This window comes from Coregonus clupeaformis, chromosome 39 (assembly GCF_020615455.1).
Source record: "Coregonus clupeaformis isolate EN_2021a chromosome 39, ASM2061545v1, whole genome shotgun sequence".
Taxonomy (NCBI): domain Eukaryota; kingdom Metazoa; phylum Chordata; class Actinopteri; order Salmoniformes; family Salmonidae; genus Coregonus; species Coregonus clupeaformis.
In genome coordinates this window covers 5,138,325-5,159,234 of record NC_059230.1, presented here as the reverse complement: position 1 = coordinate 5,159,234, position 20,910 = coordinate 5,138,325, and the positions used below count along the sequence as shown (strand labels likewise).

At 44.9% G+C, this 20,910-nt stretch overlaps 2 protein-coding genes across 3 annotated transcripts in view; one reads left to right on the top strand and one right to left on the bottom strand.

The window, feature by feature from the left end:
• LOC121561179 (FERM domain-containing protein 7-like) overlaps nt 1–13,527 on the bottom strand; it is a 67,343-nt gene extending 53,816 nt beyond the window's left edge. The window contains exons 1-2 of the mRNA XM_045211795.1: nt 12,986–13,527; nt 2,717–3,040 (exon numbers count right to left, since the gene is read on the bottom strand). Coding sequence (XP_045067730.1) covers nt 2,717–3,040; nt 12,986–13,527 — 866 coding nt within the window. The remainder of the gene's footprint in view (nt 1–2,716; nt 3,041–12,985) is intronic.
• A 3,333-nt stretch (nt 13,528–16,860) lies between these two features.
• LOC121559150 (dachshund homolog 2-like) overlaps nt 16,861–20,910 on the top strand; it is a 58,558-nt gene continuing 54,508 nt past the window's right edge. For both annotated transcript variants that reach the window (XM_045211762.1, XM_045211761.1), the window contains exon 1: nt 16,861–17,465. In XM_045211762.1, the coding sequence (XP_045067697.1) occupies nt 16,897–17,465 (569 nt within the window). In that variant the 5' untranslated portion in view covers nt 16,861–16,896. The remainder of the gene's footprint in view (nt 17,466–20,910) is intronic.

The window sequence follows — 20,910 nt, the reverse complement described above, 5'->3', positions numbered from 1 at the left end:
CCATCTCTCTGCCTCCATCTCTCACTCTCTCACTTTCAATCTCTCTCCCTCCATCTCTCTCCTTCCATCTCCCTCCCTCCATCTCTCTCTCTCCTTCCATCTCTCTACCTCATTTCTCTCCCACCATCTCTCTCTGCTTCCATCTCTCTACCTCCATCTATCTCTCTCCCTCCATCTCTCTCTCTCCTTCCATCTCTCTCCCTCCATCTCTCTCTCTTTCCATCTCTCTCCCTCCCTCCCTCCATCTCTCTCTCCCTCCATCTCTCTCTCTCCTTCCATCTCTCTCTCTCTCCCTCCATCTCTCTCTCTCCTTCCATCTCTCTGCCTCCATCTCTCACTCTCTCACTTTCAATCTCTCTCCTTCCATCTCTCTCCTTCCATCTCCCTCCCTCTATCTATCTCTCTCCTTCCATCTCTCTACCTCATTTCTCTCCCACCATCTCTCTCTCCTTCCATCTCTCTCCCTCATCTCTCTCTCCTTCCATCTCTCTCCCTCATCTCTCTCTCCTTCCATCTCTCTGCCTCCATCTCTCACTCTCTCACTTTCAATCTCTCTCCCTCCATCTCTCTCCTTCCATCTCCCTCCCTCCATCTCTCTCTCTCCTTCCATCTATCTCCCTCCATCTCTCTCTCTCCCTCCATCTCTCTCCCTCCTTCCATCTCTCTCCCTCCTTCTCTCTCCTTCCATCTCCCTCCCTCCATCTCTCTCTCTCCTTCCATCTATCTCCCTCCATCTCTCTCTCTCCTTCCATCTCTCTCCCTCCTTCCATCTCTCTCCCTCCTTCTCTCTCTCTCTCCTTCCATCTCTCTCCCTCCACCTCTCTCTCTCCTTCCATCTCTCTCCTTCATCTCTCTCTCCATCTCTCTCCTTCCATCTCTCTCTCTCCTTCCATCTCTCTACCGCCATCTCTCTCTCCTTACATCTCTCTCCCTCCATCCATCTCTCTCTCCTTCCATCTCTCTCCCTCCATCTCTCTCTCTTTCCATCTCTCTCCCTCCCTCCCTCCATCTCTCTCTCCCTCCATCTCTCTTTCTCCTTCCATCTCTCTCCCTCCATCTCTCTTTCTCCTTCCATCTCTCTCCCTCCAACTCGCTTTCTCCTTCCATCTCTCTCCCTCCATCTCTCTCATCTTCATATCTCTCCCTCCATCTCTTGGGAAAGTGATTGGAATATCCGAACGCGACCCAGGAAAACTTGGAAACTGGTCAAGGACGAAGAACTGCCCTTAACCCAGCATTCCCAAACTCGGTCCTGGCCCCCCCTGTGTACACATTTTGTTTTTTGCCCTAGCACTTCACAGCTGATTCAAAAAATCATCAAGATGACTACTATAGTCAGCACAATGTGATTACGGGACATTTACAAGTAGCCAAGAAGATCACCAAGAGAATAAAGTCTTACAGAAGTGTGAAAGTGTGACCAAGCCGGTTACACTTCTCTATAGTCTAGTATAGTGATCAGGGGGACTAGTCAGGACAATGCAACATCACTACTGTATAGAGTCTAGACAGGACAATACAACATCACTACTGTATAGAGTCTAGACAGGACAATACAACATCACTACTGTATAGAGTCTAGACAGCACAATACAACATCACTACTGTATAGAGTCTAGACAGGACAATACAACATCACTACTGTATAGAGTCTAGACAGGACAATACAACATCACTACTGTATAGAGTCTAGACAGGACAATACAACATCACTACTGTATAGAGTCTAGACAGGACAATACAACATCACTACTGTATAGAGTCTAGACAGGACAATACAACATCACTACTACAGTATGCTACAGTATAGAGTCCAGAAAAAAATAGTATTCATTTCTATACAATCTGACTCTTTGGCATAGTTATGTGGTTTGTACACACACACACACACACAAACACACACAAACACACACAAACACACACACACACACACACACACACACACACACACACACACACACACACACAAACACACACACACACACACACACACACACACACACACAAACACACACACACACACACACACACACACACACACACACACAAACACACACACACACAAACACACACTGAGGCTTGGACAGAGACCAAGAGTTGTACAATAGAAAGGCCATAACCAGGGACCATGGAGACAGATGGAATGGAATAGCGGAACTTACCGGAATATACCCCAGAATGCGGGAGTCCGTGTGTGTGTGTGCGTGTATGCATGTGTGTGTGTGTGTGTCAGTGTATGGAACTTACCGGAACGTCCCTCAATACACGTGCTGTGTTTTACCGTTGGCACCGAGCAGAACACACGGAGAGCTCGCCAGGTCTGTAGGTGAAAATGATATCCTGAACATTTGAGGGGATTGACGTCAGCCATGTGAGCATTTCATGTATTCCATCGATCCGCTATCCGCTGTATTCCAGATCTACTGAACGTTACTCGTTATTGTTATTGAAAAGAAAGTGTCTGCCGTGTTTTACCCCCCCCCCCCCGTAGCTCGTGTGTGTGTGTGCTGCCAAAACATGATCAATATAAAAACATGATCACTGATATAGCATAAACAAAAATGAGACTGTTGACAAACACACACACACACCTTAGATGGATGTTGGCACACACCATATAGTACGTTACTGTTGATCAGGATCCCTAGTAGGTCAAAAGTAACGTACTATATAAGGAACAAGGTGTCATTTGGGACTCAGCTGTCTGCACTCGTACTGGCTCAGCTGTCTGCACTCGTACTGGCTCAGCTGTCTGCACTCGTACTGGCTCAGCTGTCTGCACTCGTACTGGCTCAGCTGTCTGCACTCGTACTGGCTCAGCTGTCTGCACTCGTACTGGCTCAGCTGTCTGCACTCGTACTGGCTCAGCGGTCTGCACTCGTACTGGCTCAGCTGTCTGCACTCGTACTGGCTCAGCTGTCTGCACTCGTACTGGCTCAGCTGTCTGCACTCGTACTGGCTCAGCTGTCTGCACTCGTACTGGCTCAGCTGTCTGCACTCGTGCTGGCTCAGCTGTCTGCACTCGTACTGGCTCAGCTGTCTGCAGTGAGTTTCTTCCCACTACTCCTTTAACTGACTGAGGAATCCCTCCATCCTTCTATCTTTTTTTGTCTTTCTTTCCCTCTCTTTTAGGAATGGACAGATGAGATCAATCTCCGCAGTCGGTAGTTTCCATGGCTGGCTGGAGGTATGGAGAGAGAGGCTGGCACCGTCAAGTAGATTCCCCCCAGAAAACATGTCTATTCCTGGGGAAACCTGGAAGGCGCAGCCCCCCTCTCTGAGTGTGCCAACAGGTGAGCTAACCGCCTATGGTTGTGTCCCAAATCACAGCCTATCCCCTCGCCACTAACCCAGTATGTGGACATCATTGCTCCAATCTCTTTGAAGTAAATCAGTGCTTATGTATCATTCTCTTGGTGAAGCCCCTGATGTACTTTCTCATACCAGGATTCTATAAAAAGAACACTAGGAAGTTCTAGAATGCTGTTGGATTCCCTCTCTGAGTTCTAGAATGCTGTTGGATTCCCTCTCTGAGTTCTAGAATGCTGTTGGATTCCCTCTCTGAGTTCTAGAATGCTGTTGGATTCCCTCTCTGAGTTCTAGAATGCTGTTGGATTCCCTCTCTGAGTTCTAGAATGCTGTTGGATTCCCTCTCTGAGTTCTAGAATGCTGTTGGATTCCCTCTCTGAGTTCTAGAATGTGATTGATATGGAAGTGGAATCTCTCTCTCTCTGTGAGTGAGTGAGACAGAGTGAGTGAGTGAGTGAGTGAGTGAGTGAGTGAGTGAGTGAGTGAGTGAGTGAGTGAGTGAGTGAGTGAGTGAGTGAGTGAGTGAGTGGGTGGGTGAGTGGGTGGGTGGGTGGGTGGGTGGTCAGCTTGGACCATAGAAGCTCCAGGCAGAATTCGTTGTGTGTGTTTACTGTTCACATGTCACTCAGAAAACTGAATCAATCCAGACACAGCCAAGTCCCCATCTTCTACAATCTAAAGCCTTACCATATATTAATTCAATACATTTATTACATTAAATAACACTTCTAAAATATGCAAGGTTAAATAATTAGTAAAAGGTTAATAAATGGTATAATTAAAATATTGAGCGATATCATTGGTATGCGTGGGACATGGGGTTAGATATTAAATCATATTCATTTCAACATTGATTAAACTGTAAAAGAGGGTTTTAGTGGCCATCACATATAGTATATCAACACACACACACACACACACCGTATATATTAAAACGTTCACTTTGCAATCAATGCATTAATTAAAAACCTACAGAGAGGAGAAGTTGTCAGAGGCTTACGAAGTTATTCTAACATCTTCAAAGTGTTTGTGAATAATAGTCAACACTAACGAGAGAGAGAGAGAGAGAGAGACAGAGAGACAGAGAGACAGAGAGACAGAGAGAGAGAGAGAGAGAGAGGCTCTATAGACCAATACAGCATTAAACTAACTAGATACAGCTATAGACCAATACAGCGTTAATCTAACTAGATAGAGCTCTAGACCAATACAGTGTTAAACTAACTAGATACAGCTCTACACCAATAGAGCGTTAAACTAACTAGATACAGCTATACACCAATACAGTATTAAACTAAGTAAAACGTTATGGTAGATGAAGAGTAGTTTGAAACTGTCAAAATTCCTTTAACACTTTAACTACTCAATTCAGCAGTAGTGTAGCATATCTGGGGAACAGAGTACTGCAGTACAGGGAAACACCTTACTGTATAGGTGTGTTTGTGTTTTAACCTTCACCTGCCTTTCTGACATAATGTATTACCCATAGTGCTTTGCGAGGCAACGATCTGGTAAGTCTCTATTTTCAGTGTTGTTGACCTTGCTCCTCCCATCATCATCATCATCATCACCACCGTTACCATGGACACAGTATCACCTTAACAACAGCGACCATTTACGATATCGTATCCATCCATCTCTCTCTTTGGCGAACGGAGGAAATGATGCACTTTAAGAGCGAGGAAGCGTGAGCGGCAATAGATAGATAGAAAGATAGATAGAGATATGGAGGAGTGGGGGGGGTATGAAGGAGGAATAGATGTACGGAGGAGTGGGGGGGTACGAGAGATGGAGGGATGGAGGGGTAGGGGGGTACGAAGGACGGATGGAGGGATAGATGGAGAAGATATGGAGGAGTGGAGTATGGAGGTAGTAGTTTGTCACTCCTCTTCCCCGCTCTAGTGTCTCCTATCTGGGTTATGTAACGTGAAGTAGAGGCCCTAAAGTAGCATCCTCCAGCCACACACCTTCACCCTAAGGGAAGGGCACAAGGTAAAGTGGGTCTGGAGTGTCTAGTTCAAGAGAAGCGGAGGAAGACAAGAGGGAGAGAGAGAAGGAGAGGAGGAGGGAGACAGAGGTGGAGGAGAGGAGGGAGACAGAGGTGGAGGAGAGGAGGAGAGGAGACAGAGGTGGAGGAGAGGAGAAGGGAGACAGAGGTGGAGGAGAGGAGGAGGGAGACAGAGGTGGAGGAGAGGAGAAGGGAGACAGAGGTGGAGGAGGAGGAGAGGAGACAGAGGTGGAGGAGAGGAGAGGAGGAGACACGAGGTGGAGGAGAGGAGAGGGGAGACAGAGGTGGGAGAGAGGAGGAGACAGAGGTGGAGGAGAGGAGGAGGGAGACAGAGGTGGAGGAGAGGAGAGGAGGAGAGGAGGAGGGAGACAGAGGTGGAGGAGAGGAGAAGGGGAGACAGAGGTGGAGGAGAGGAGGAGGGAGACAGAGGTGGAGGAGAGGAGGAGGGAGACAGAGGTGGAGGAGAGGGAGAGGAGCAGAGGTGGGAGGAGAGGGAGGAGGGAGCAGAGGTGGAGGAGAGGAGAGAGGAGGAGGGAGACAGAGGTGGAGGAGAGGAGGAGGGAGACAGAGGTGGAGGAGAGGAGAGGAGGAGGGAGACAGAGGTGGAGGAGAGGAGAGGAGGAGGGAGACAGAGGTGGAGGAGAGGAGAGGAGGAGGGAGACAGAGGTGGAGGAGAGGAGAGGAGGAGATGGAGAAAAGGGGGAAACTCAAGGGTCTATTAAAAGACCATACACACACACACACACACACACACACACACACACACACACACACCATCAATGTCCCCTTGTGCTTTGACGTTAAAATGCGGTCAGCTGAAAATAAAGACATAACGTAGCACAAATTAGACAGATTATTGTTGTCATGGCTAGAGGTGTGTTATGAAGCCAGATATGTCACATTTACTGTGTTACCTAATGTCACGAAGGCTAAAGGCTGTTCACGCTCAACATTTTTTGTTTATTTGAAGAAAACAAGTGTCTCTGAGCTTTTAGCAGGCTGAGGGTGAGATGGGGACTGAGGCCTGGCCAATAATGTGAGAACCCCCCGCAGGCTGCATGTAGCCCAGCCAACAACACCCGACGTATCCCCACCAACACCACCCCTATGACCGTCAGAGAGGGCTATGGTCAAGATTTGGTCACTATATTTAAGGGTTTCAGCGAGACGTTACCCCACTCTACAAACATTAAAACATGACATAAACCTCAGGACCATAAGAGGATGTTCAGGACTGGTCCTGGTTTGGTCTAATGTTATAATAAGGTATTTTTAATGTCCACTAAGGAATGTTATGAAAAGGTTTCTATTTGGTTCGGACGTTATCCATGGGACATTCAATGATCGCTTTGAGCCCCTGTACCAGCTGTCTTCTGCCGGGGGCTTGGGTGTTCCCTCCACGGCTGTGGATGCCCCTCCAGCTACCTCTCCCTCTGTCCTAGTCAATCAACTGCCTGGCCACAGCCTGGACCACCGCGGCCCCCCCTCCGCTGGGCCGTGCTCTCTGGATCAGAGCTCTGTCCCTTTGGCTGTTGTGGCCTGCACACAGCCGGCGTCTCAGCAGCCCTCTTCTCAGGTGAGTTCTGTGGCTCTGGCCTCGCAATCTGCTTCGAGACACGGCAGAGGTCGGACCATTCCGGTGATTGTGATAGGGAGTTTGATGGTGAGGCATTAATCTGTACCTGGGGCAAAGACTTTGTGTTTTCCTGGGGGCAAAAGTTCAGGATATCACCAGGTTGCTTCCCGAGGCTGTGAGTCAGTCACCGGGGGCTGATACTGTCATACATTATGAAGGGCAGCTCAGAACAGCTGAAGATGGATTTTAAAGAACTGGACCCAAGTCCAGCTCATTTAATCCCTACCACTGTGTCGCTGAGTTGTCATAATGCTTCAGCAAATGTACATTATCCTAGGGGCGTTGGAAGACACAATGTAACCTAATTTATGTCTCTGTTACTGCCCGGAATGCCTCTGCGGATCCTACAGCTATGATATGCAGTAATCATGTGCCTATGAACCAGAGTAATACTGTTAGCACTGAGGTGGTGTGCCCTAGTAGGAAGTCCACTGTGTGCAGCTCACCCTGCACTAATAAAAATAACCTGAGTATGTCTATCTCTGCTAAGCTTCCCAGTAAAGCAAGAAAAATAATCAAGCATGCCAGGAAAGTGTTAAAAATAGCCCACGTTAACATATGTACACTACCAGTCAAAAGTTTGGACACACCTACTCATTCAAGGGTTTTTCTTTATTTTTACTATTTTTTACCTTGCAAAATAATAGTGAAGACATCAAAACTATGAAATAACACATATGGAATCATGTAGTAACCAAAAAAGGGTATACAGAAGATAGCCCTATTTGGTAAAAGACCAAGTCCATATTATGGCAAGAACAGCTCAAATAAGCAAAGAGAAACGACAGTCCATCATTACTTTTAGACATGAAGGTCAGTCAATAAGGAATTTCAAAAACTTTGAAAGTTTCTTCAAGTGCAGTCGCAAAAACCATCAAGCGCTATGATGAAACTGGCTCTCATGAGGACCACCACAGGAATGGAAGACCCAGAGTTACCTCTGTTGCAGAGGATAAGTTCATTAGAGTTACCAGCCTCAGAAATTGCAGCCCAAATAAATGCTTCACAGAGTTCAAGTCACAGACACATCTCAACATCAACTGTTCAGAGGGGACTGTGTGAATCAGGCCTTCATGGTCGAATTGCTGCAAAGAAACCACTACTAAAGGACACCAATAAGAAGAAGAGACCTGCTTGGGCCAAGAAACACGAGCAATGGACATTAGACCAGTGTAAATTTGTCCTTTGGTCTGGAGTCCAAATTGGAGATTTTTGCATCCAAACACTGTGTCTTTGTGAGACGCACTGTGGGTGAACGGATCATCTCTGCATGTGTAGTTCCCCACCGTAAAGCATGGAGGAGGGGGTGTTATGGTGTGGGGGTGCTTTGCTGGTGACACTGTCTGTGATTTATTTAGAATTCAAGGCACACTTAACCAGCATGGCTACCACAGCATTCTGTAGTGATACGCCATCCCATCTGGTTTGGGCTTAGTTGGACTATCATTTGTTTTTCAACAGGACAAGGACCCAACACACCTCCAGGCTGTGTAAGGGCTATTTTACCAAGAAGGAGAGTTATGGAGTGCTGCATCAGATGACCTGGCCTCCACAATCACCCCCGACCTCAAGCCAATTGAGATGGTTTGGGATGAGTTGGACGGCAGAGTGAAGGAAAAGCACCCAACAGGTGCTCAGCATATGTGGGAACTCATTCAAGACTGTTGAAAAAGCATTCCAGGTGAAGCTGGTTGAGAGAATGCTAAGAGTGTGCATAGCTGTCATCAAGGCAAAGGGTGGCTATATGTAGAATATAAAATATACTTTGATTTGTTTAACACTTTTTTTGGTTGCTTCATGATTCCATATGTGTAATTTCATAGTTTTGATGTCTTCACTATTATTCTACAATGTAGAAAATAGTAAAAAATTAAGGAAAACCCTTGAATTAGTAGGTGTGTCCAAACTTTTGACTGGTACTGTAGCTTAAAAAACAAGGTTCATGATACAATAATTTGCTAGTAACAGAAGACATTCATATTCTGAAACTCACTTAGATAATGCCTTTCATGTTACAGTGGTAGCAATACAAGGTTATAACATTTACAGAAAAGACAGAAATGCCAACGGGGGCGGTGTTGCTGTTTATATTCAGAACCACATTCCTGTAAAGCTGAGAGAGGCTCTCATGTTAAATACTGTTGAAGTAATATGGCTACAGGTTCATCTGCCTCACCTAAAGCCCATTCTGGTGGGAAGCTGCTATAGACCACCAAGCGCTAACAGTCAGTATCTGGATAATATGTGTGAAATGCTTGATAATATATGTGATATCAATAGAGAGGTATACTTTCTGGGTGATTTAAATATTTACTGGCTTTCATCAGGCTGCCCACTCAAGAGAAAGCTTCAAACTGTACAATAATGAAATCATCAACATATCTTTACTAATGCTGCAGTAATTTGTTTGAAAGCAGTATCCAAATCCATCGGATGTAGTGATCACAATATAGTAGCCATATCTAGGAAAACCAAAGTTCCAAAGGCTGGGCCTAATATTGTGTATAAGAGGTCACACAATACGTTTTGTAGTGATTCCTATGTTGATGATGTGAAGAATATTTGTTGGTCTGTGGTGTGTAATGACGAGCAACCAGACGCTGCACTTGACACATTTATGAAATTGCTTATTCCCGGTTACTAATAAGCATGCACCCATTGAGAAAATGACTGTAAAAACTGTTAAATCCCTGTGGATTGATGAGGAATTGAAAAATTGTATGGTTGAGAGGGATGAGGCAAAAGAGATGGCAAATAGGTCTGGCTGCACAACCGACTGGCAAACGTACTGCAAGTTGAGAAATCATGTGATTAAACTGAATAAAAAGAAGAAGAAACTATACTATGAAACAAAGAGAAATTATATAAAGAATGATAGTAAAAAAGCTTTGGAGCACTTTAAATGAAATGTTCGGCAAAAAAGGCACACTCAGCTCCATCATTCATTGAATCAGATTGCTCACTCATCACAAAACCCAAAGATATTGCCAACTACTTTAATGATTTTTTCTTTGGCAAGATTAGCAAACTTAGGCATGACATGCCAGCGACAAACGCTGACATGACACATCCAAGTATATCTGACCAAATTATGGAAGACAAGCGTTGTAATTTTGATTTCCGTAAAGTAAGTGTGGAAGTAGTGAAATAAGTATTATTGTCAACAAAATGACAAGCCACCGGGGTCTGACTACTTGGATGGAAAATTACTGAGGATAATAGCGGACGATATTGCCACTCCTATTTGCCATATTTTCTATTTAAGCCTAGTGTAGCTCAGTTGGTAGAGCATGGCGCTTGCAATGCCAGGGTTGTGGGTTCGATTCCCAAGGGGGGGGCCAGTATGAAAAATGTATGCACTCACTAACTGTAAGTCGCTCTGGATAAGAGCGTTTGCTAAATGACTAAAATGTAAATGTAGAACACACTCACTCACTCACTCACACACACACACACACACACACAGACACACACACACACACACCATATCTTCAATTTAAGCCTACTAGAAAGTGTGTGTCCTTCAGGCCTGGAGGGAAGCAAAAGTTATTCCCCTACCTAGGGATAGTAAAGCCCCATTTACTGGCTCAAATAGCCGACCAATCAGCCTGTTACCAACCCTTTGTAAACTTTTGGAAAAATGTGTGTTTGACCAGATACAATGCTATTTTACAGTAAACAAATTGACAACAGACTTTCAGCACGCTTATAGGGAAGGACATTCAACAAGCACAGCACTTACACAAATGACTGATGATTGGCTGAGAGAAATTGATGATAGAAAGATTGTGGGGGCTGATTTTGTTAGACTTCAGTGCGGCTTTTGACATTATCGATCATAGTCTGTTGCTGGAAAAACGTACGTGTTATGGCTTTACACCCCCTGCTATAATCTGGATAAAGAGTTACCTGTCTAACAGAACACAGAGGGTGTTCTTTAATGGAAGCCTCTCCAACAAAATCCAGGTAGAATCAGGAATTCCCCAGGGCAGCTGTCTAGGCCCCTTTTTTTTACTTACTTTTTTCAATCTTTACTAACGACATTCCACTGGCTTTGAGTAAAGCCAAATAAAATAAAATACAATTTTATTGGTCACATATACGTGTTTAGCAGATGTTATTGTGGGTGTAGCGAAATGCTTGTGCTTCTAGCTCTGACAGTGTAGTAATATCTAACAAGTAATATCTAACAATTTCAGAACATATACCCAATACACACAAATCTACTAAGGAATGGAATTTAAGAATATATACATATATGGACGAGCAATGACAGAGCGGCATGGACTAAGATACAGTAGAATATTATAGAATAGAATGCAGTATATACATATGAGATGAGTAGCGCTAGATATGTAAACATTATTAAAGTGACTAGTGTTCCATTTCTTAAAGTGGCCAGTGATTTCAATAGGCAGCAGCAGCCTCTAATGTGCTAGTGATGGCTATTTAACAGTCTGATGGCCTTGAGATAGAAGCTGTTTTTTCAGTCTCTCGGTCCCAGCTTTGATGCACCTGTACTGACCTCGCCTTCTGGATGATAGCGGGGTGAACAGGCAGTGGCTCAGGTGGTTGATGTCCTTGATGATCTTTGTGTCTATGTATGCGGATGACTCTACACTATACACGTCAGCTACCACAGCGACTGAAATGACAGCAACCCTTAACAAAGAGCTGCAGTTAGTTTCGGAATGGGTGACAAGGAATAAGTTAGTCCTAAGTATTTCAAAAACTAAAAGCATTGTATTTGGGACAAATCATTCACTAAACCCTAAACCTGAACTAAATCTTGTAATGAATAATATGGAAATTTATCAAGTTGAGGTGACTAAACTGCTTGAAGTAACCCTGGATTGTAAACTGTCATTGTCAAAACATATTGATACAACAGTAGCTAAGATGGGGAGAAGTCTTTCTATAATAAAAGTGCTGCTCTGCCTTCTTAACAACACTATCAACAAGGCAGGTCCTACAGGCCCTAGTTTTGTCGCACCTGGACTACTGTTCAGTCGTGTGGTCAGGTGCCACAAAGAGGGACTTAGGAAAATGTCAATTGGCTCAGAACAGGGCAGTACGGCTGGCCCTTGGATGTACACAGAGAGCTAACATTAATAATATGCATGTCAATCTCTCCTGGCTCAAAGTGGAAGAGAGATTGACTTCATCACTACTTGTTTTTGTAAGAAGTTTTGGCAAGTTGAATGCACCAAGGTGTCTGTTTAAACTACTAGCACACAGCTCGGACACCCATGCATACCCCACAAGACATGCCACCAGAGATCTCTTCACAGTCCCCAAGTCCAGAACAGACTATGGGAGGCGCACATTACTACATAGAGCCAAGACTACACGGAACTCTATTCCACATCAAGTAACTCATGCAAGCAGTAAAATTATATATATTTTTTAAAAACCAGATAAAAATACACCTTATGGAACAGCGGGACTGTGGCAGCAACTAATGGGGATCCGTAATAAATAAAAATACAAATGATGGTCAAGGGGACTTCGCATGATGGTCCCAAGGGAACGTTCTTTGGGGAACCTTTGTCTAGTTCGCTGTAAGTTACCAGGGCTTCATTGAGGACCATGTTAGAACCATGTAGAACGTTCTCAGAACGTTCATTTTACTAGTCATTAGGATGTTGCGTGATGGTCGTTAGGACGTCACAAAATGGTCGCCTAAAGTGATAGTGATGTTGTAGGGTCTCCTGTAGCTCAGTTGGTAGGGCATGGCGCATGCAACGCCAGGGTTGTGGGTTCGATTCCCACGGGAAAAATGTATGCACTCACTTAACTGTAAGTCGCTCTGGATAAGAGCGTCTGCTAAATGACTAAAATGTCAAATGTAAATGTATCAGGGTCCCCTGGAGGTTTTGTCTAGTTACCGGTTTGTCCCGGGGACGTTTTAGGACGTTCTTGGGACGTTGTGTCCCCAAGGTGACACATAAAAAAGAGAGTGAATACTACATAATTGGTTATTACACTATTCAAGGTGATCGTATTTACAATTATCATTATTTATCCCTCGCTCCCCATCTTCTTGTCCCTCGCTCCCCATCTTCTTGTGTCCCTCGCTCCCCATCTTCTTGTGTCCCTCGCTCCCCATCTTCTGGTGTCCCTCGCTCCCCATCTTCTGGTGTCCCTCGCTCCCCATCTTCTTGTGTCCCTCGCTCCCCATCTTCTGGTGTCCCTCGCTCCCCATCTTCTGGTGTCCCTCGCTCCCCATCTTGTGTCCCTCGCTCCCCATCTTCTGGTGTCCCTCGCTCCCCATCTTCTGGTGTCCCTCGCTCCCCATCTTCTGGTGTCCCTCGCTCCCCATCTTGTGTCCCTCGCTCCCCATCTTCTTGTGTCCCTCGCTCCCCATCTTGTGTCCCTCGCTCCCCATCTTCTGGTGTCCCTCGCTCCCCATCTTCTGGTGTCCCTCGCTCCCCATCTTCTTGTCCCTCGCTCCCCATCTTCTTGTGTCCCTCGCTCCCCATCTTCTTGTCCCTCGCTCCCCATCTTCTGGTGTCCCTCGCTCCCCATCTTCTTGTCCCTCGCTCCCCATCTTCTGGTGTCCCTCGCTCCCCATCTTCTTGTCCCTCGCTCCCCATCTTCTGGTGTCCCTCGCTCCCCATCTTCTGGTGGATCCCTTGTTTTTTCTCTCATTTTTTTTTGAAGGAGAATGAGTCCTATTCCTGCGTTCTTGATCTCCACTCGTGTGTGTGTGTGTGTGTGTGTGTGTGTGTGTGAGAGAGAGAGAGAGTGTGTGTGTGTGTGTTTGTGTGTGTGTGTGTTTATGCATCTGTGTGTGTGTGTTTGTCCTCCTCTGTTTTCCTGGTCTGCTTTGATCTTGACTCACAGCCTTCACTCACAGTGTGTGTGTGTGTGTGTGTGTGTGTGTGTGTGTGTGTGTGTGTGTGTGTGTGTGTGTGTGTGTGTGTGTGTGTGTGTGTGTGAGAGAGAGAGGGAGAGTGAGAGTGTATTTGAGAGTGTGAGAGAGAGTGTGTGTGTGTGTCCTGAGCAGCCTCTTCAGTTTTTCTTGGCCTCTTTGATCATCACTTCAGAGGGCTAAGGCACAAACGTGGCCTTTTTTCTGTGGGTGTGTCGGTGTCCTTGCAAGCACCAAGTAAATTTATCCTTTTCATCCAAGGAGCTCTTCTGATCTACTGTACATGCCCCCCACTCCAACTCTCCCTCCATCTCTCTCCCTCCATCTCTCTCCCCCCATCTCTCTCCCCCATCTCTCTCCCTCCATCTCTCCCTCCATCTCTCTCCCTCCATCTCTCTCCCTCCATCTCTCTCCCTCATCTCTCTCCCTCCATCTCTCTCCCTCCATCTCTCTCTCTCCTTCCATCTCTCTCCCTCCCTCCATCTCTCCCTCCATCTCTCTCCCTCCATATCTCTCCCTCCATCTCACTTCCTCCATCTCTCCCTCCATCCTTTTCTCACCTCGTTCTACCTGGATTATGCTTTTCGCTTGCGTCCCAAATAGCACCCTATTCCCTATCTAGTGCACTACTTTTGACCAGCGTCCATAGGGTTCTGGTTAAAAGTAGTGCACTATATAGGGAATAGGGTTGCCATTTGGGACGAACCATTTCATCCCATTCTCACTTGTTCCACTGTATAAAGAGAGGGACGATTAGAGATTAGAGTTTCTTTACCTTCTTTTTATTTTCATTATGACTCCTGCTCCTTCGCTGTCATCGTCCGTCACTCCCTCCCTCCTTTCTCCTCTCCTCTGTTTATTATTCTTCAGTGAGGACAAAGGCATTGCCTAGGATAGGGACGCACTGCAGTAATTAACCTAACAGCAGTTAATGGCTATAGTGTTTTATCATGGTTGACAGTATATCATAAAACAACATCCTATTACAATCATCTGGTATTTACAACCCTTATTGCTATGTGTAATGGTGTGTGTGTGTGTGTGTGTGTGTGTGTGTGTGTGTGTGTTTTATGAAAAAAATAAAATGATGCACTCACTAACTGTAAGTCGCTCTGGATAAGAGCGTCTGCTAAAAATGAGTAAAACGTAAAAGTAAATGTGTCAGCAACCCGTTACAATCAGCTGTTGTTTATTCTGTCCCTTATTGATCGGTGTAATGATGTAATGCCCTTATTGATCGGTGTAATGATGTAATGCTATTAATACACACATTTCTCTGCAGGCTGGTGACCTCATATTGTTACATCTAAATGACTGTTTCTCAGTAGTACACAAAAAAGACTATACAAAATGTGAATGACCTTCCCTCTTTCCGTTCTCTCTGTTTCCTGATCCTCCTTTCTCTGTCCTCCCAACAATCTCTTCACCTGCTTTCTCTTTTTTAAATGTTTGCCTCTCTCTCTGTCTCTCTCTCTCTCCCACTCTCTCCCTCTTTGCCTCCCCCCACTCACTCTCCCCCCTCTCTCCCACTCTTGCCATCCCCACACTCACTCTCCCCCCTCTCCCGCTCTCTCCCACTCTCTCTCTTGCCATCCCCCCACTCTCTCTCTCCCCCTCTCTCTCTCTCTCAATTCAATTATCTACCTCTCTCTCTCCCCCTCCTCACTCTCTCTCTCTCCCTCGATAACCTGCTCTCAGTTTTCCAAAGCAGCCGCACAACGGACGGTGTGTGGCTCGTGCGTTTTCCCATTGGCCGCTCGCGCGGGGGAGGCAAGAGAAAGAGAGACGGTTAACCATCCCGTTAAGACGTCCATGGCCCGGTTTCCCAAAAGCATCTTAAGGCTAAATTCATCTTTCGAACTTTTCATACGAGCATCGTTAAATATCCGAGCTGTTTCCCAAAACCATCGTTATTGACATTGCACTTGAATACGTTCGTAATTATCTGACGTCTGCATCACACCACTTGTAGCTAAGTGCGTCCTTAGATGTTTTTTTTTTTTTCCCTCCCGCGTCACGTTATACGCAGATCTCCGCTAAACATAGAATCACATGGGTTTATCCATCTCTTTGAGACCGCAGAAAACGTAAGAACAAAGTTGACCAGAAATACAAAATTGCCAAATGTCTTTGCAATTTATATAAACAAGCGACGTATAAAAAAATATGCTTCAAATGAAAGCCAGATGACTGCATTAAAATGTAAACAGTAGGTTATAGACCTATTTCCTTCATATTGCAAAACATTTCATGTTCAATCAATGTAGTCATATTTTGCTACTTGTATTCTACTGTCTGTAGTTTTGTCTCATATATATGTCTTGATGTGTAGCCTAATGTGCGCAATTATGTGCCAAATTTGGGATTTTGTGCATTTTTATTCAGTAAGCGTTAGAATAAAGCGCCTCAATATAAAGCAGCCATGGGTGGTAATATTAGCTGATCCATCCTCAGTATTGTGAAATAATTATAATTCTTAAGGTATGATTTGAATGGAGAAAGTTGCTTTATTTCGATGCTACGGTATTGACACCTGCTTCAACAGATGCACTTAGCACTTACCGTTGTCTCTGCGTGGTGTTTTGGGAAATGCATGTTACATCTTCAGCCATTGTAGGAAAGATGCATATTAAAACATTCGTAAGCCTAAATGTCATCACTATCGGGGAAACAACTGCGCTCGGGGACATTATGAGAAAGTTTAACTGTCAGTTCGTCTATAACCCCGCCTCTGTGATTAGAAAATAGAAACGTATCTTTCCGAGCGCCAATTAAATACTTCGAGCTAACCAGTAGTCGTCTTCTGATTGGTGCAGAGAGCTGTCAATCTTAATAAATAAGCAGAGGGCTGGCACAATTGGAGGGGTAAAGGCTAGATCAGACGAGAAACGATTCACTCACGGACAGGACTGATAGATAGATATCATACTGTCTGTTATCCAACTAGAGAGAGAGAGAGCGCGTGTGAAACCGAGAAAGAGAAGCACAAGTGAAGAAAGAGAAGAATACGCGCTCGTGAGAGAAAGAGTGAGAGAAAGTGAGAGGGGGGGAAAAAAAGTAAAAGTGATCATGACTACCACTACGGTCGTCTCTGCGACCCCTCCTGTCCTCTCACCCGGCCCAGGAGTACCTTCCTCCGGGGGAATATTCCCCTCCGACCCGTTTTACACCCCCACAACCACCAGCCCTCATCAAGACTCCCCATCCCTGCGGCTCACCACCACGGGACTCCTCAACCCCTTCCTATCCGGTTCAGGAGTCCCATCCTGCGGCTTGGGATTCAACAACACCCCGGTGTTTGGAGATCGAGTAATTTCCACCACCACCGCTGCGACCACAACCAGTGAGTGCAGAATGGTGGCTGTACACGGAGTAAAAGTTGCCTCTTTCAGCGTCGGAGGACAGGACGAATTGATTTGTCTACCCCAAGTATTCGATCTCTTCCTAAAACACCTCGTCGGCGGGCTTCATACCGTTTACACCAAGCTGAAACGTCTGGATATATGTCCGGTTGTGTGTACGGTCGAGCAGGTACGCGTCCTGCGGGGGCTCGGCGCTATTCAACCGGGAGTTAACCGCTGTAAGCTCATCTCCAGGCGAGACTTCGAGGCGCTCTACAATGACTGCACAAATGCAAGGTTGGTTGAACTAAGTTTTATCTTTTGATATTTCTTTTGACGTTCGTATCTTCGATTGTCTTTGTAAACCATTCGTAAATGTCATACGACCATGCGTTCAATATCGATAGGCTATGCCAGCATGGGGTAGTCTATGGGCAATATACAGGCCTAAAAGTATTCTTATCCAATTTACAATGAATGATCAATAAGACAGTTTTGACCCTGCGTAAAATGTGCGTGCCCATACAATAACAGATTCTCTCTCTCTCTCGATCTCTCTCTCTCAATTCAATTTCAATTGAAGGGCTTTATTGGCATGGGAAACGTATGCTAACATTGCCAAAGCAAGTGAAGTAGATAGTAAACAAAAGTGAAATAAACAATAAATATTAACTCTCTCTTTCTTTTGCATGTCAGCAATCAACTTTTCAAAGAGATGTCATTTTCAAAATACAGAAATCTGGCCCATATGATTCATTTTCCCAATAAGTCACTTCTCATAAAACCCAACACACAGCACAGCAGAGTCCGATATATCTGAAACCTGAGCATCAAATGTTGATACACACCACAACAAGTGGTTATGGAAACAAAACGGCATTTTTATCTAAATAAAGAACTTAAACTGATATATGCTATTTAGTTTGATCTTGAACTTGATTTAGGCAATGAGGCGCTGAATACCGCTTTTATATCTCTGTGTCCAATATGAAGTTAAGAGTTTCGCGAGCCAGTTGCTAACTAGCGTAACGCTAGCAGATACGATAGACTTCCAGTCATTGCGCTAACGCTAGTTAGCAACTGCGCTAGCCGGTGTGGTCATTTTTGTCAAATCACCACCATAATAGGAGTTCAAAATGTCCACTTCAAAATGTCCAGTATTTCTGTGTTCATATTTCAGAACAACACATGGATTCTTTAGACATTCAGATCAGTGAAAGAAATGCACGCTGAGGGGAAAATACAGCCACTCTACAAATTATTGCTAACCCAAACACAGTGGGGAACAATGGGCCTTCTACGCCTTCATAGAAGGGATTTATAAAATAATGGTTATAATAATGGTTATAATAATGGTTATAATAATAATAATAATGGTTATAATAATGATTATAATATTATTTTCAATGATGTTCTGATTTAATCTCATGAAAAAAAAAAACTTTAGGAGGTAGATCAGCTTTAATATTGCAGATAGATTGTAGCTTCCATCAATGTAATTGTCTGCATCATTTCCAATCGCCCATATATATTTTTGTATATATATATATATACACATACATGCATACATACAGTGCCTTCGAAAGTATTCAGACCCCTTTGGGTTCACTGTAACATTGTTACAGACAGAAGACGAGGGGAAAAGAAAGAGCTGATTGTGCCCTCTGTCTCTTTCTCTCTCTCTCTCTGTCTCTCTCTCTGTCTCTGTCTCTGTCTCTCTTCTCTGTCTCTCTCGCTCTCTCTCTCTCTCTCTCTCTCTCTCTCTCTCTCTCTCTCTCTGTCAGTCTCGCTCTCTCTTTCTCTGTCTCTGTCTCTGTCTCTCTCCTCTCTCTCTCTCTCTCTCTCTCTCTCTCTCTCTCTCTCTCTCTGTCAGTCTCTCTTTCTTTCTCTGTCTCTGTCAGTCTGTCTCTCTCTCTCGCTCTTTCTCTGTCAGTCTGTCTCTGTCTCTCTGTCTCTGTCTCTCTCTGTCTCTGTCTCTGTCTGTCTGTCTCTCTCGCTCTTTCTCTCTCTATCTGTCTCTCTCTCTCTCTGTTCTGAGTGTGTGTGTCACAAACTCATCTGTCACGAGAACAAGAACAACACTTAGACATCATAGAGAAGGAGTGTGTGACCTCTGACCTCTAACCCTCTGATGTGTCTCATTGATTCACACTGTGATGAACAAACAGAGATATCAGGTGTCGAGTCGTATCCTGTTTCCCTGCTGTTGTGTGTGTGTGTGTGTGTGTGTGTGTGTGTGTGTGTGTGTTATATTATAATTTGGTCTGTCCTATTTTATGTGTTTTTTGCATATCCCTCGACAAGTGGGGTCACAGCCAGGCATCAGCTCCCCCTGAGACACACTCAGAGAGTGGGGTCACGGCCAGGGTCAGCCATTATCAACGGCAACCCTGGAGCAATCAGGGTTAAGTGCCTTGCTCAAGATCGACAGAAGTTTTCACCTTGTTGGCTCAGTGATTCGAACTAGCAATCTTTTGGTTACTGACCCAATGCTAGACTACCTGCCGCCCAGGTAGGTGTTGTGGGTGGTGTGTGCCTGTCTGCTAATTTGTACCCCTGGTTAATTGATAAAGGTTAAAGTCATGGCTGCAAGGAAGTGATGTCATAAGTAGGCGCCCAGAGTTTTTCAACCTATCCCTTTTTAAAGGGATTCTCCGGTACTTTTGTGTAGTTTTTAGCCAGTATTTCTGAAAGAAGCGCTCACCTGAAAATTGCGTACTACGTCACATATGTGCACCACGTCATTGCTCTCTCTCTGTCTCTCTGTCTCTGTCTCTCTCTCTCTCTCTCTCTCTCTCTCTCTGTGTGTGTGAATGATGTGCCTCTTGCTAGCTGTCACTCAAATGTGAGGGGTGGAAGCTCATTGGTTGAACTCAAGTTGCTAGGGGGCTGGCCCACGTGGGAGGGGGGTTTGGGGAATGGACAGCTTCAAGAAAAACAGTTGCTTCCAAACTAGGGATTTTGTGGCTAATTGATGTAGTAGTAATTCTGCTCATAGATTGTGCACATCCATCCCAAAGCGGGAGTTTAAAGTTCCGGAGCATGTCTTTAAGTCTTTAGTAGTTGGAGTAGGACTTGGTGAAATCGATATAGCTTGTCTGTTTTGAAAATGGAGAGGGAGGTTGAGTGGGAGAGAGCTATGGGTGGTGAGGTGGTTTCATGCCTCGCGTCATCCTGCCGGAGGGAGGGAGGGATGGTTGAAGGAAAAGTGAAGAAACAATAGCAGGAAGGACAGAGCGAGAGGAGACAGAAGAAGAAGAAGAAGAAGAAGAAGAAGAAGAGAGGAGGGTGGGAGTGTTTGGTTCCAGATCAAAGTATTATCCTCTTATCTTCTGTGAGTGTTTAGTGAAATGGATACTCTTTCACATTTACGGTTTAAAGGCGTGAGCATGCTTCAGTTCGGCTGGCCAAACTCGGATAACCGCACATGGTTAACCGAACGAATCGCTCTCATACTCCCTTAAAAGACCTTTGCTTGAAAAACAAGAGAAAAAAAACGGCAACTGTTTGTCCATCTTGATACGCCGTAGCCAGTATACACTTCACTTCCTCAAAATAGTCAGAATTAATCTAAGATAACTCAAGAAATTTACATTTTAGTCATTTTAGCAGACGCTCTTATCCAGAGCGACTTACATTTTACATTTTATTCATTTAGCAGACGCTCTTATCCAGAGCGACTTACAGGAGCAATTAGGGTTAAGTGCCTTGCTCAAGGGCACATCGACAGATTTTTCACCTA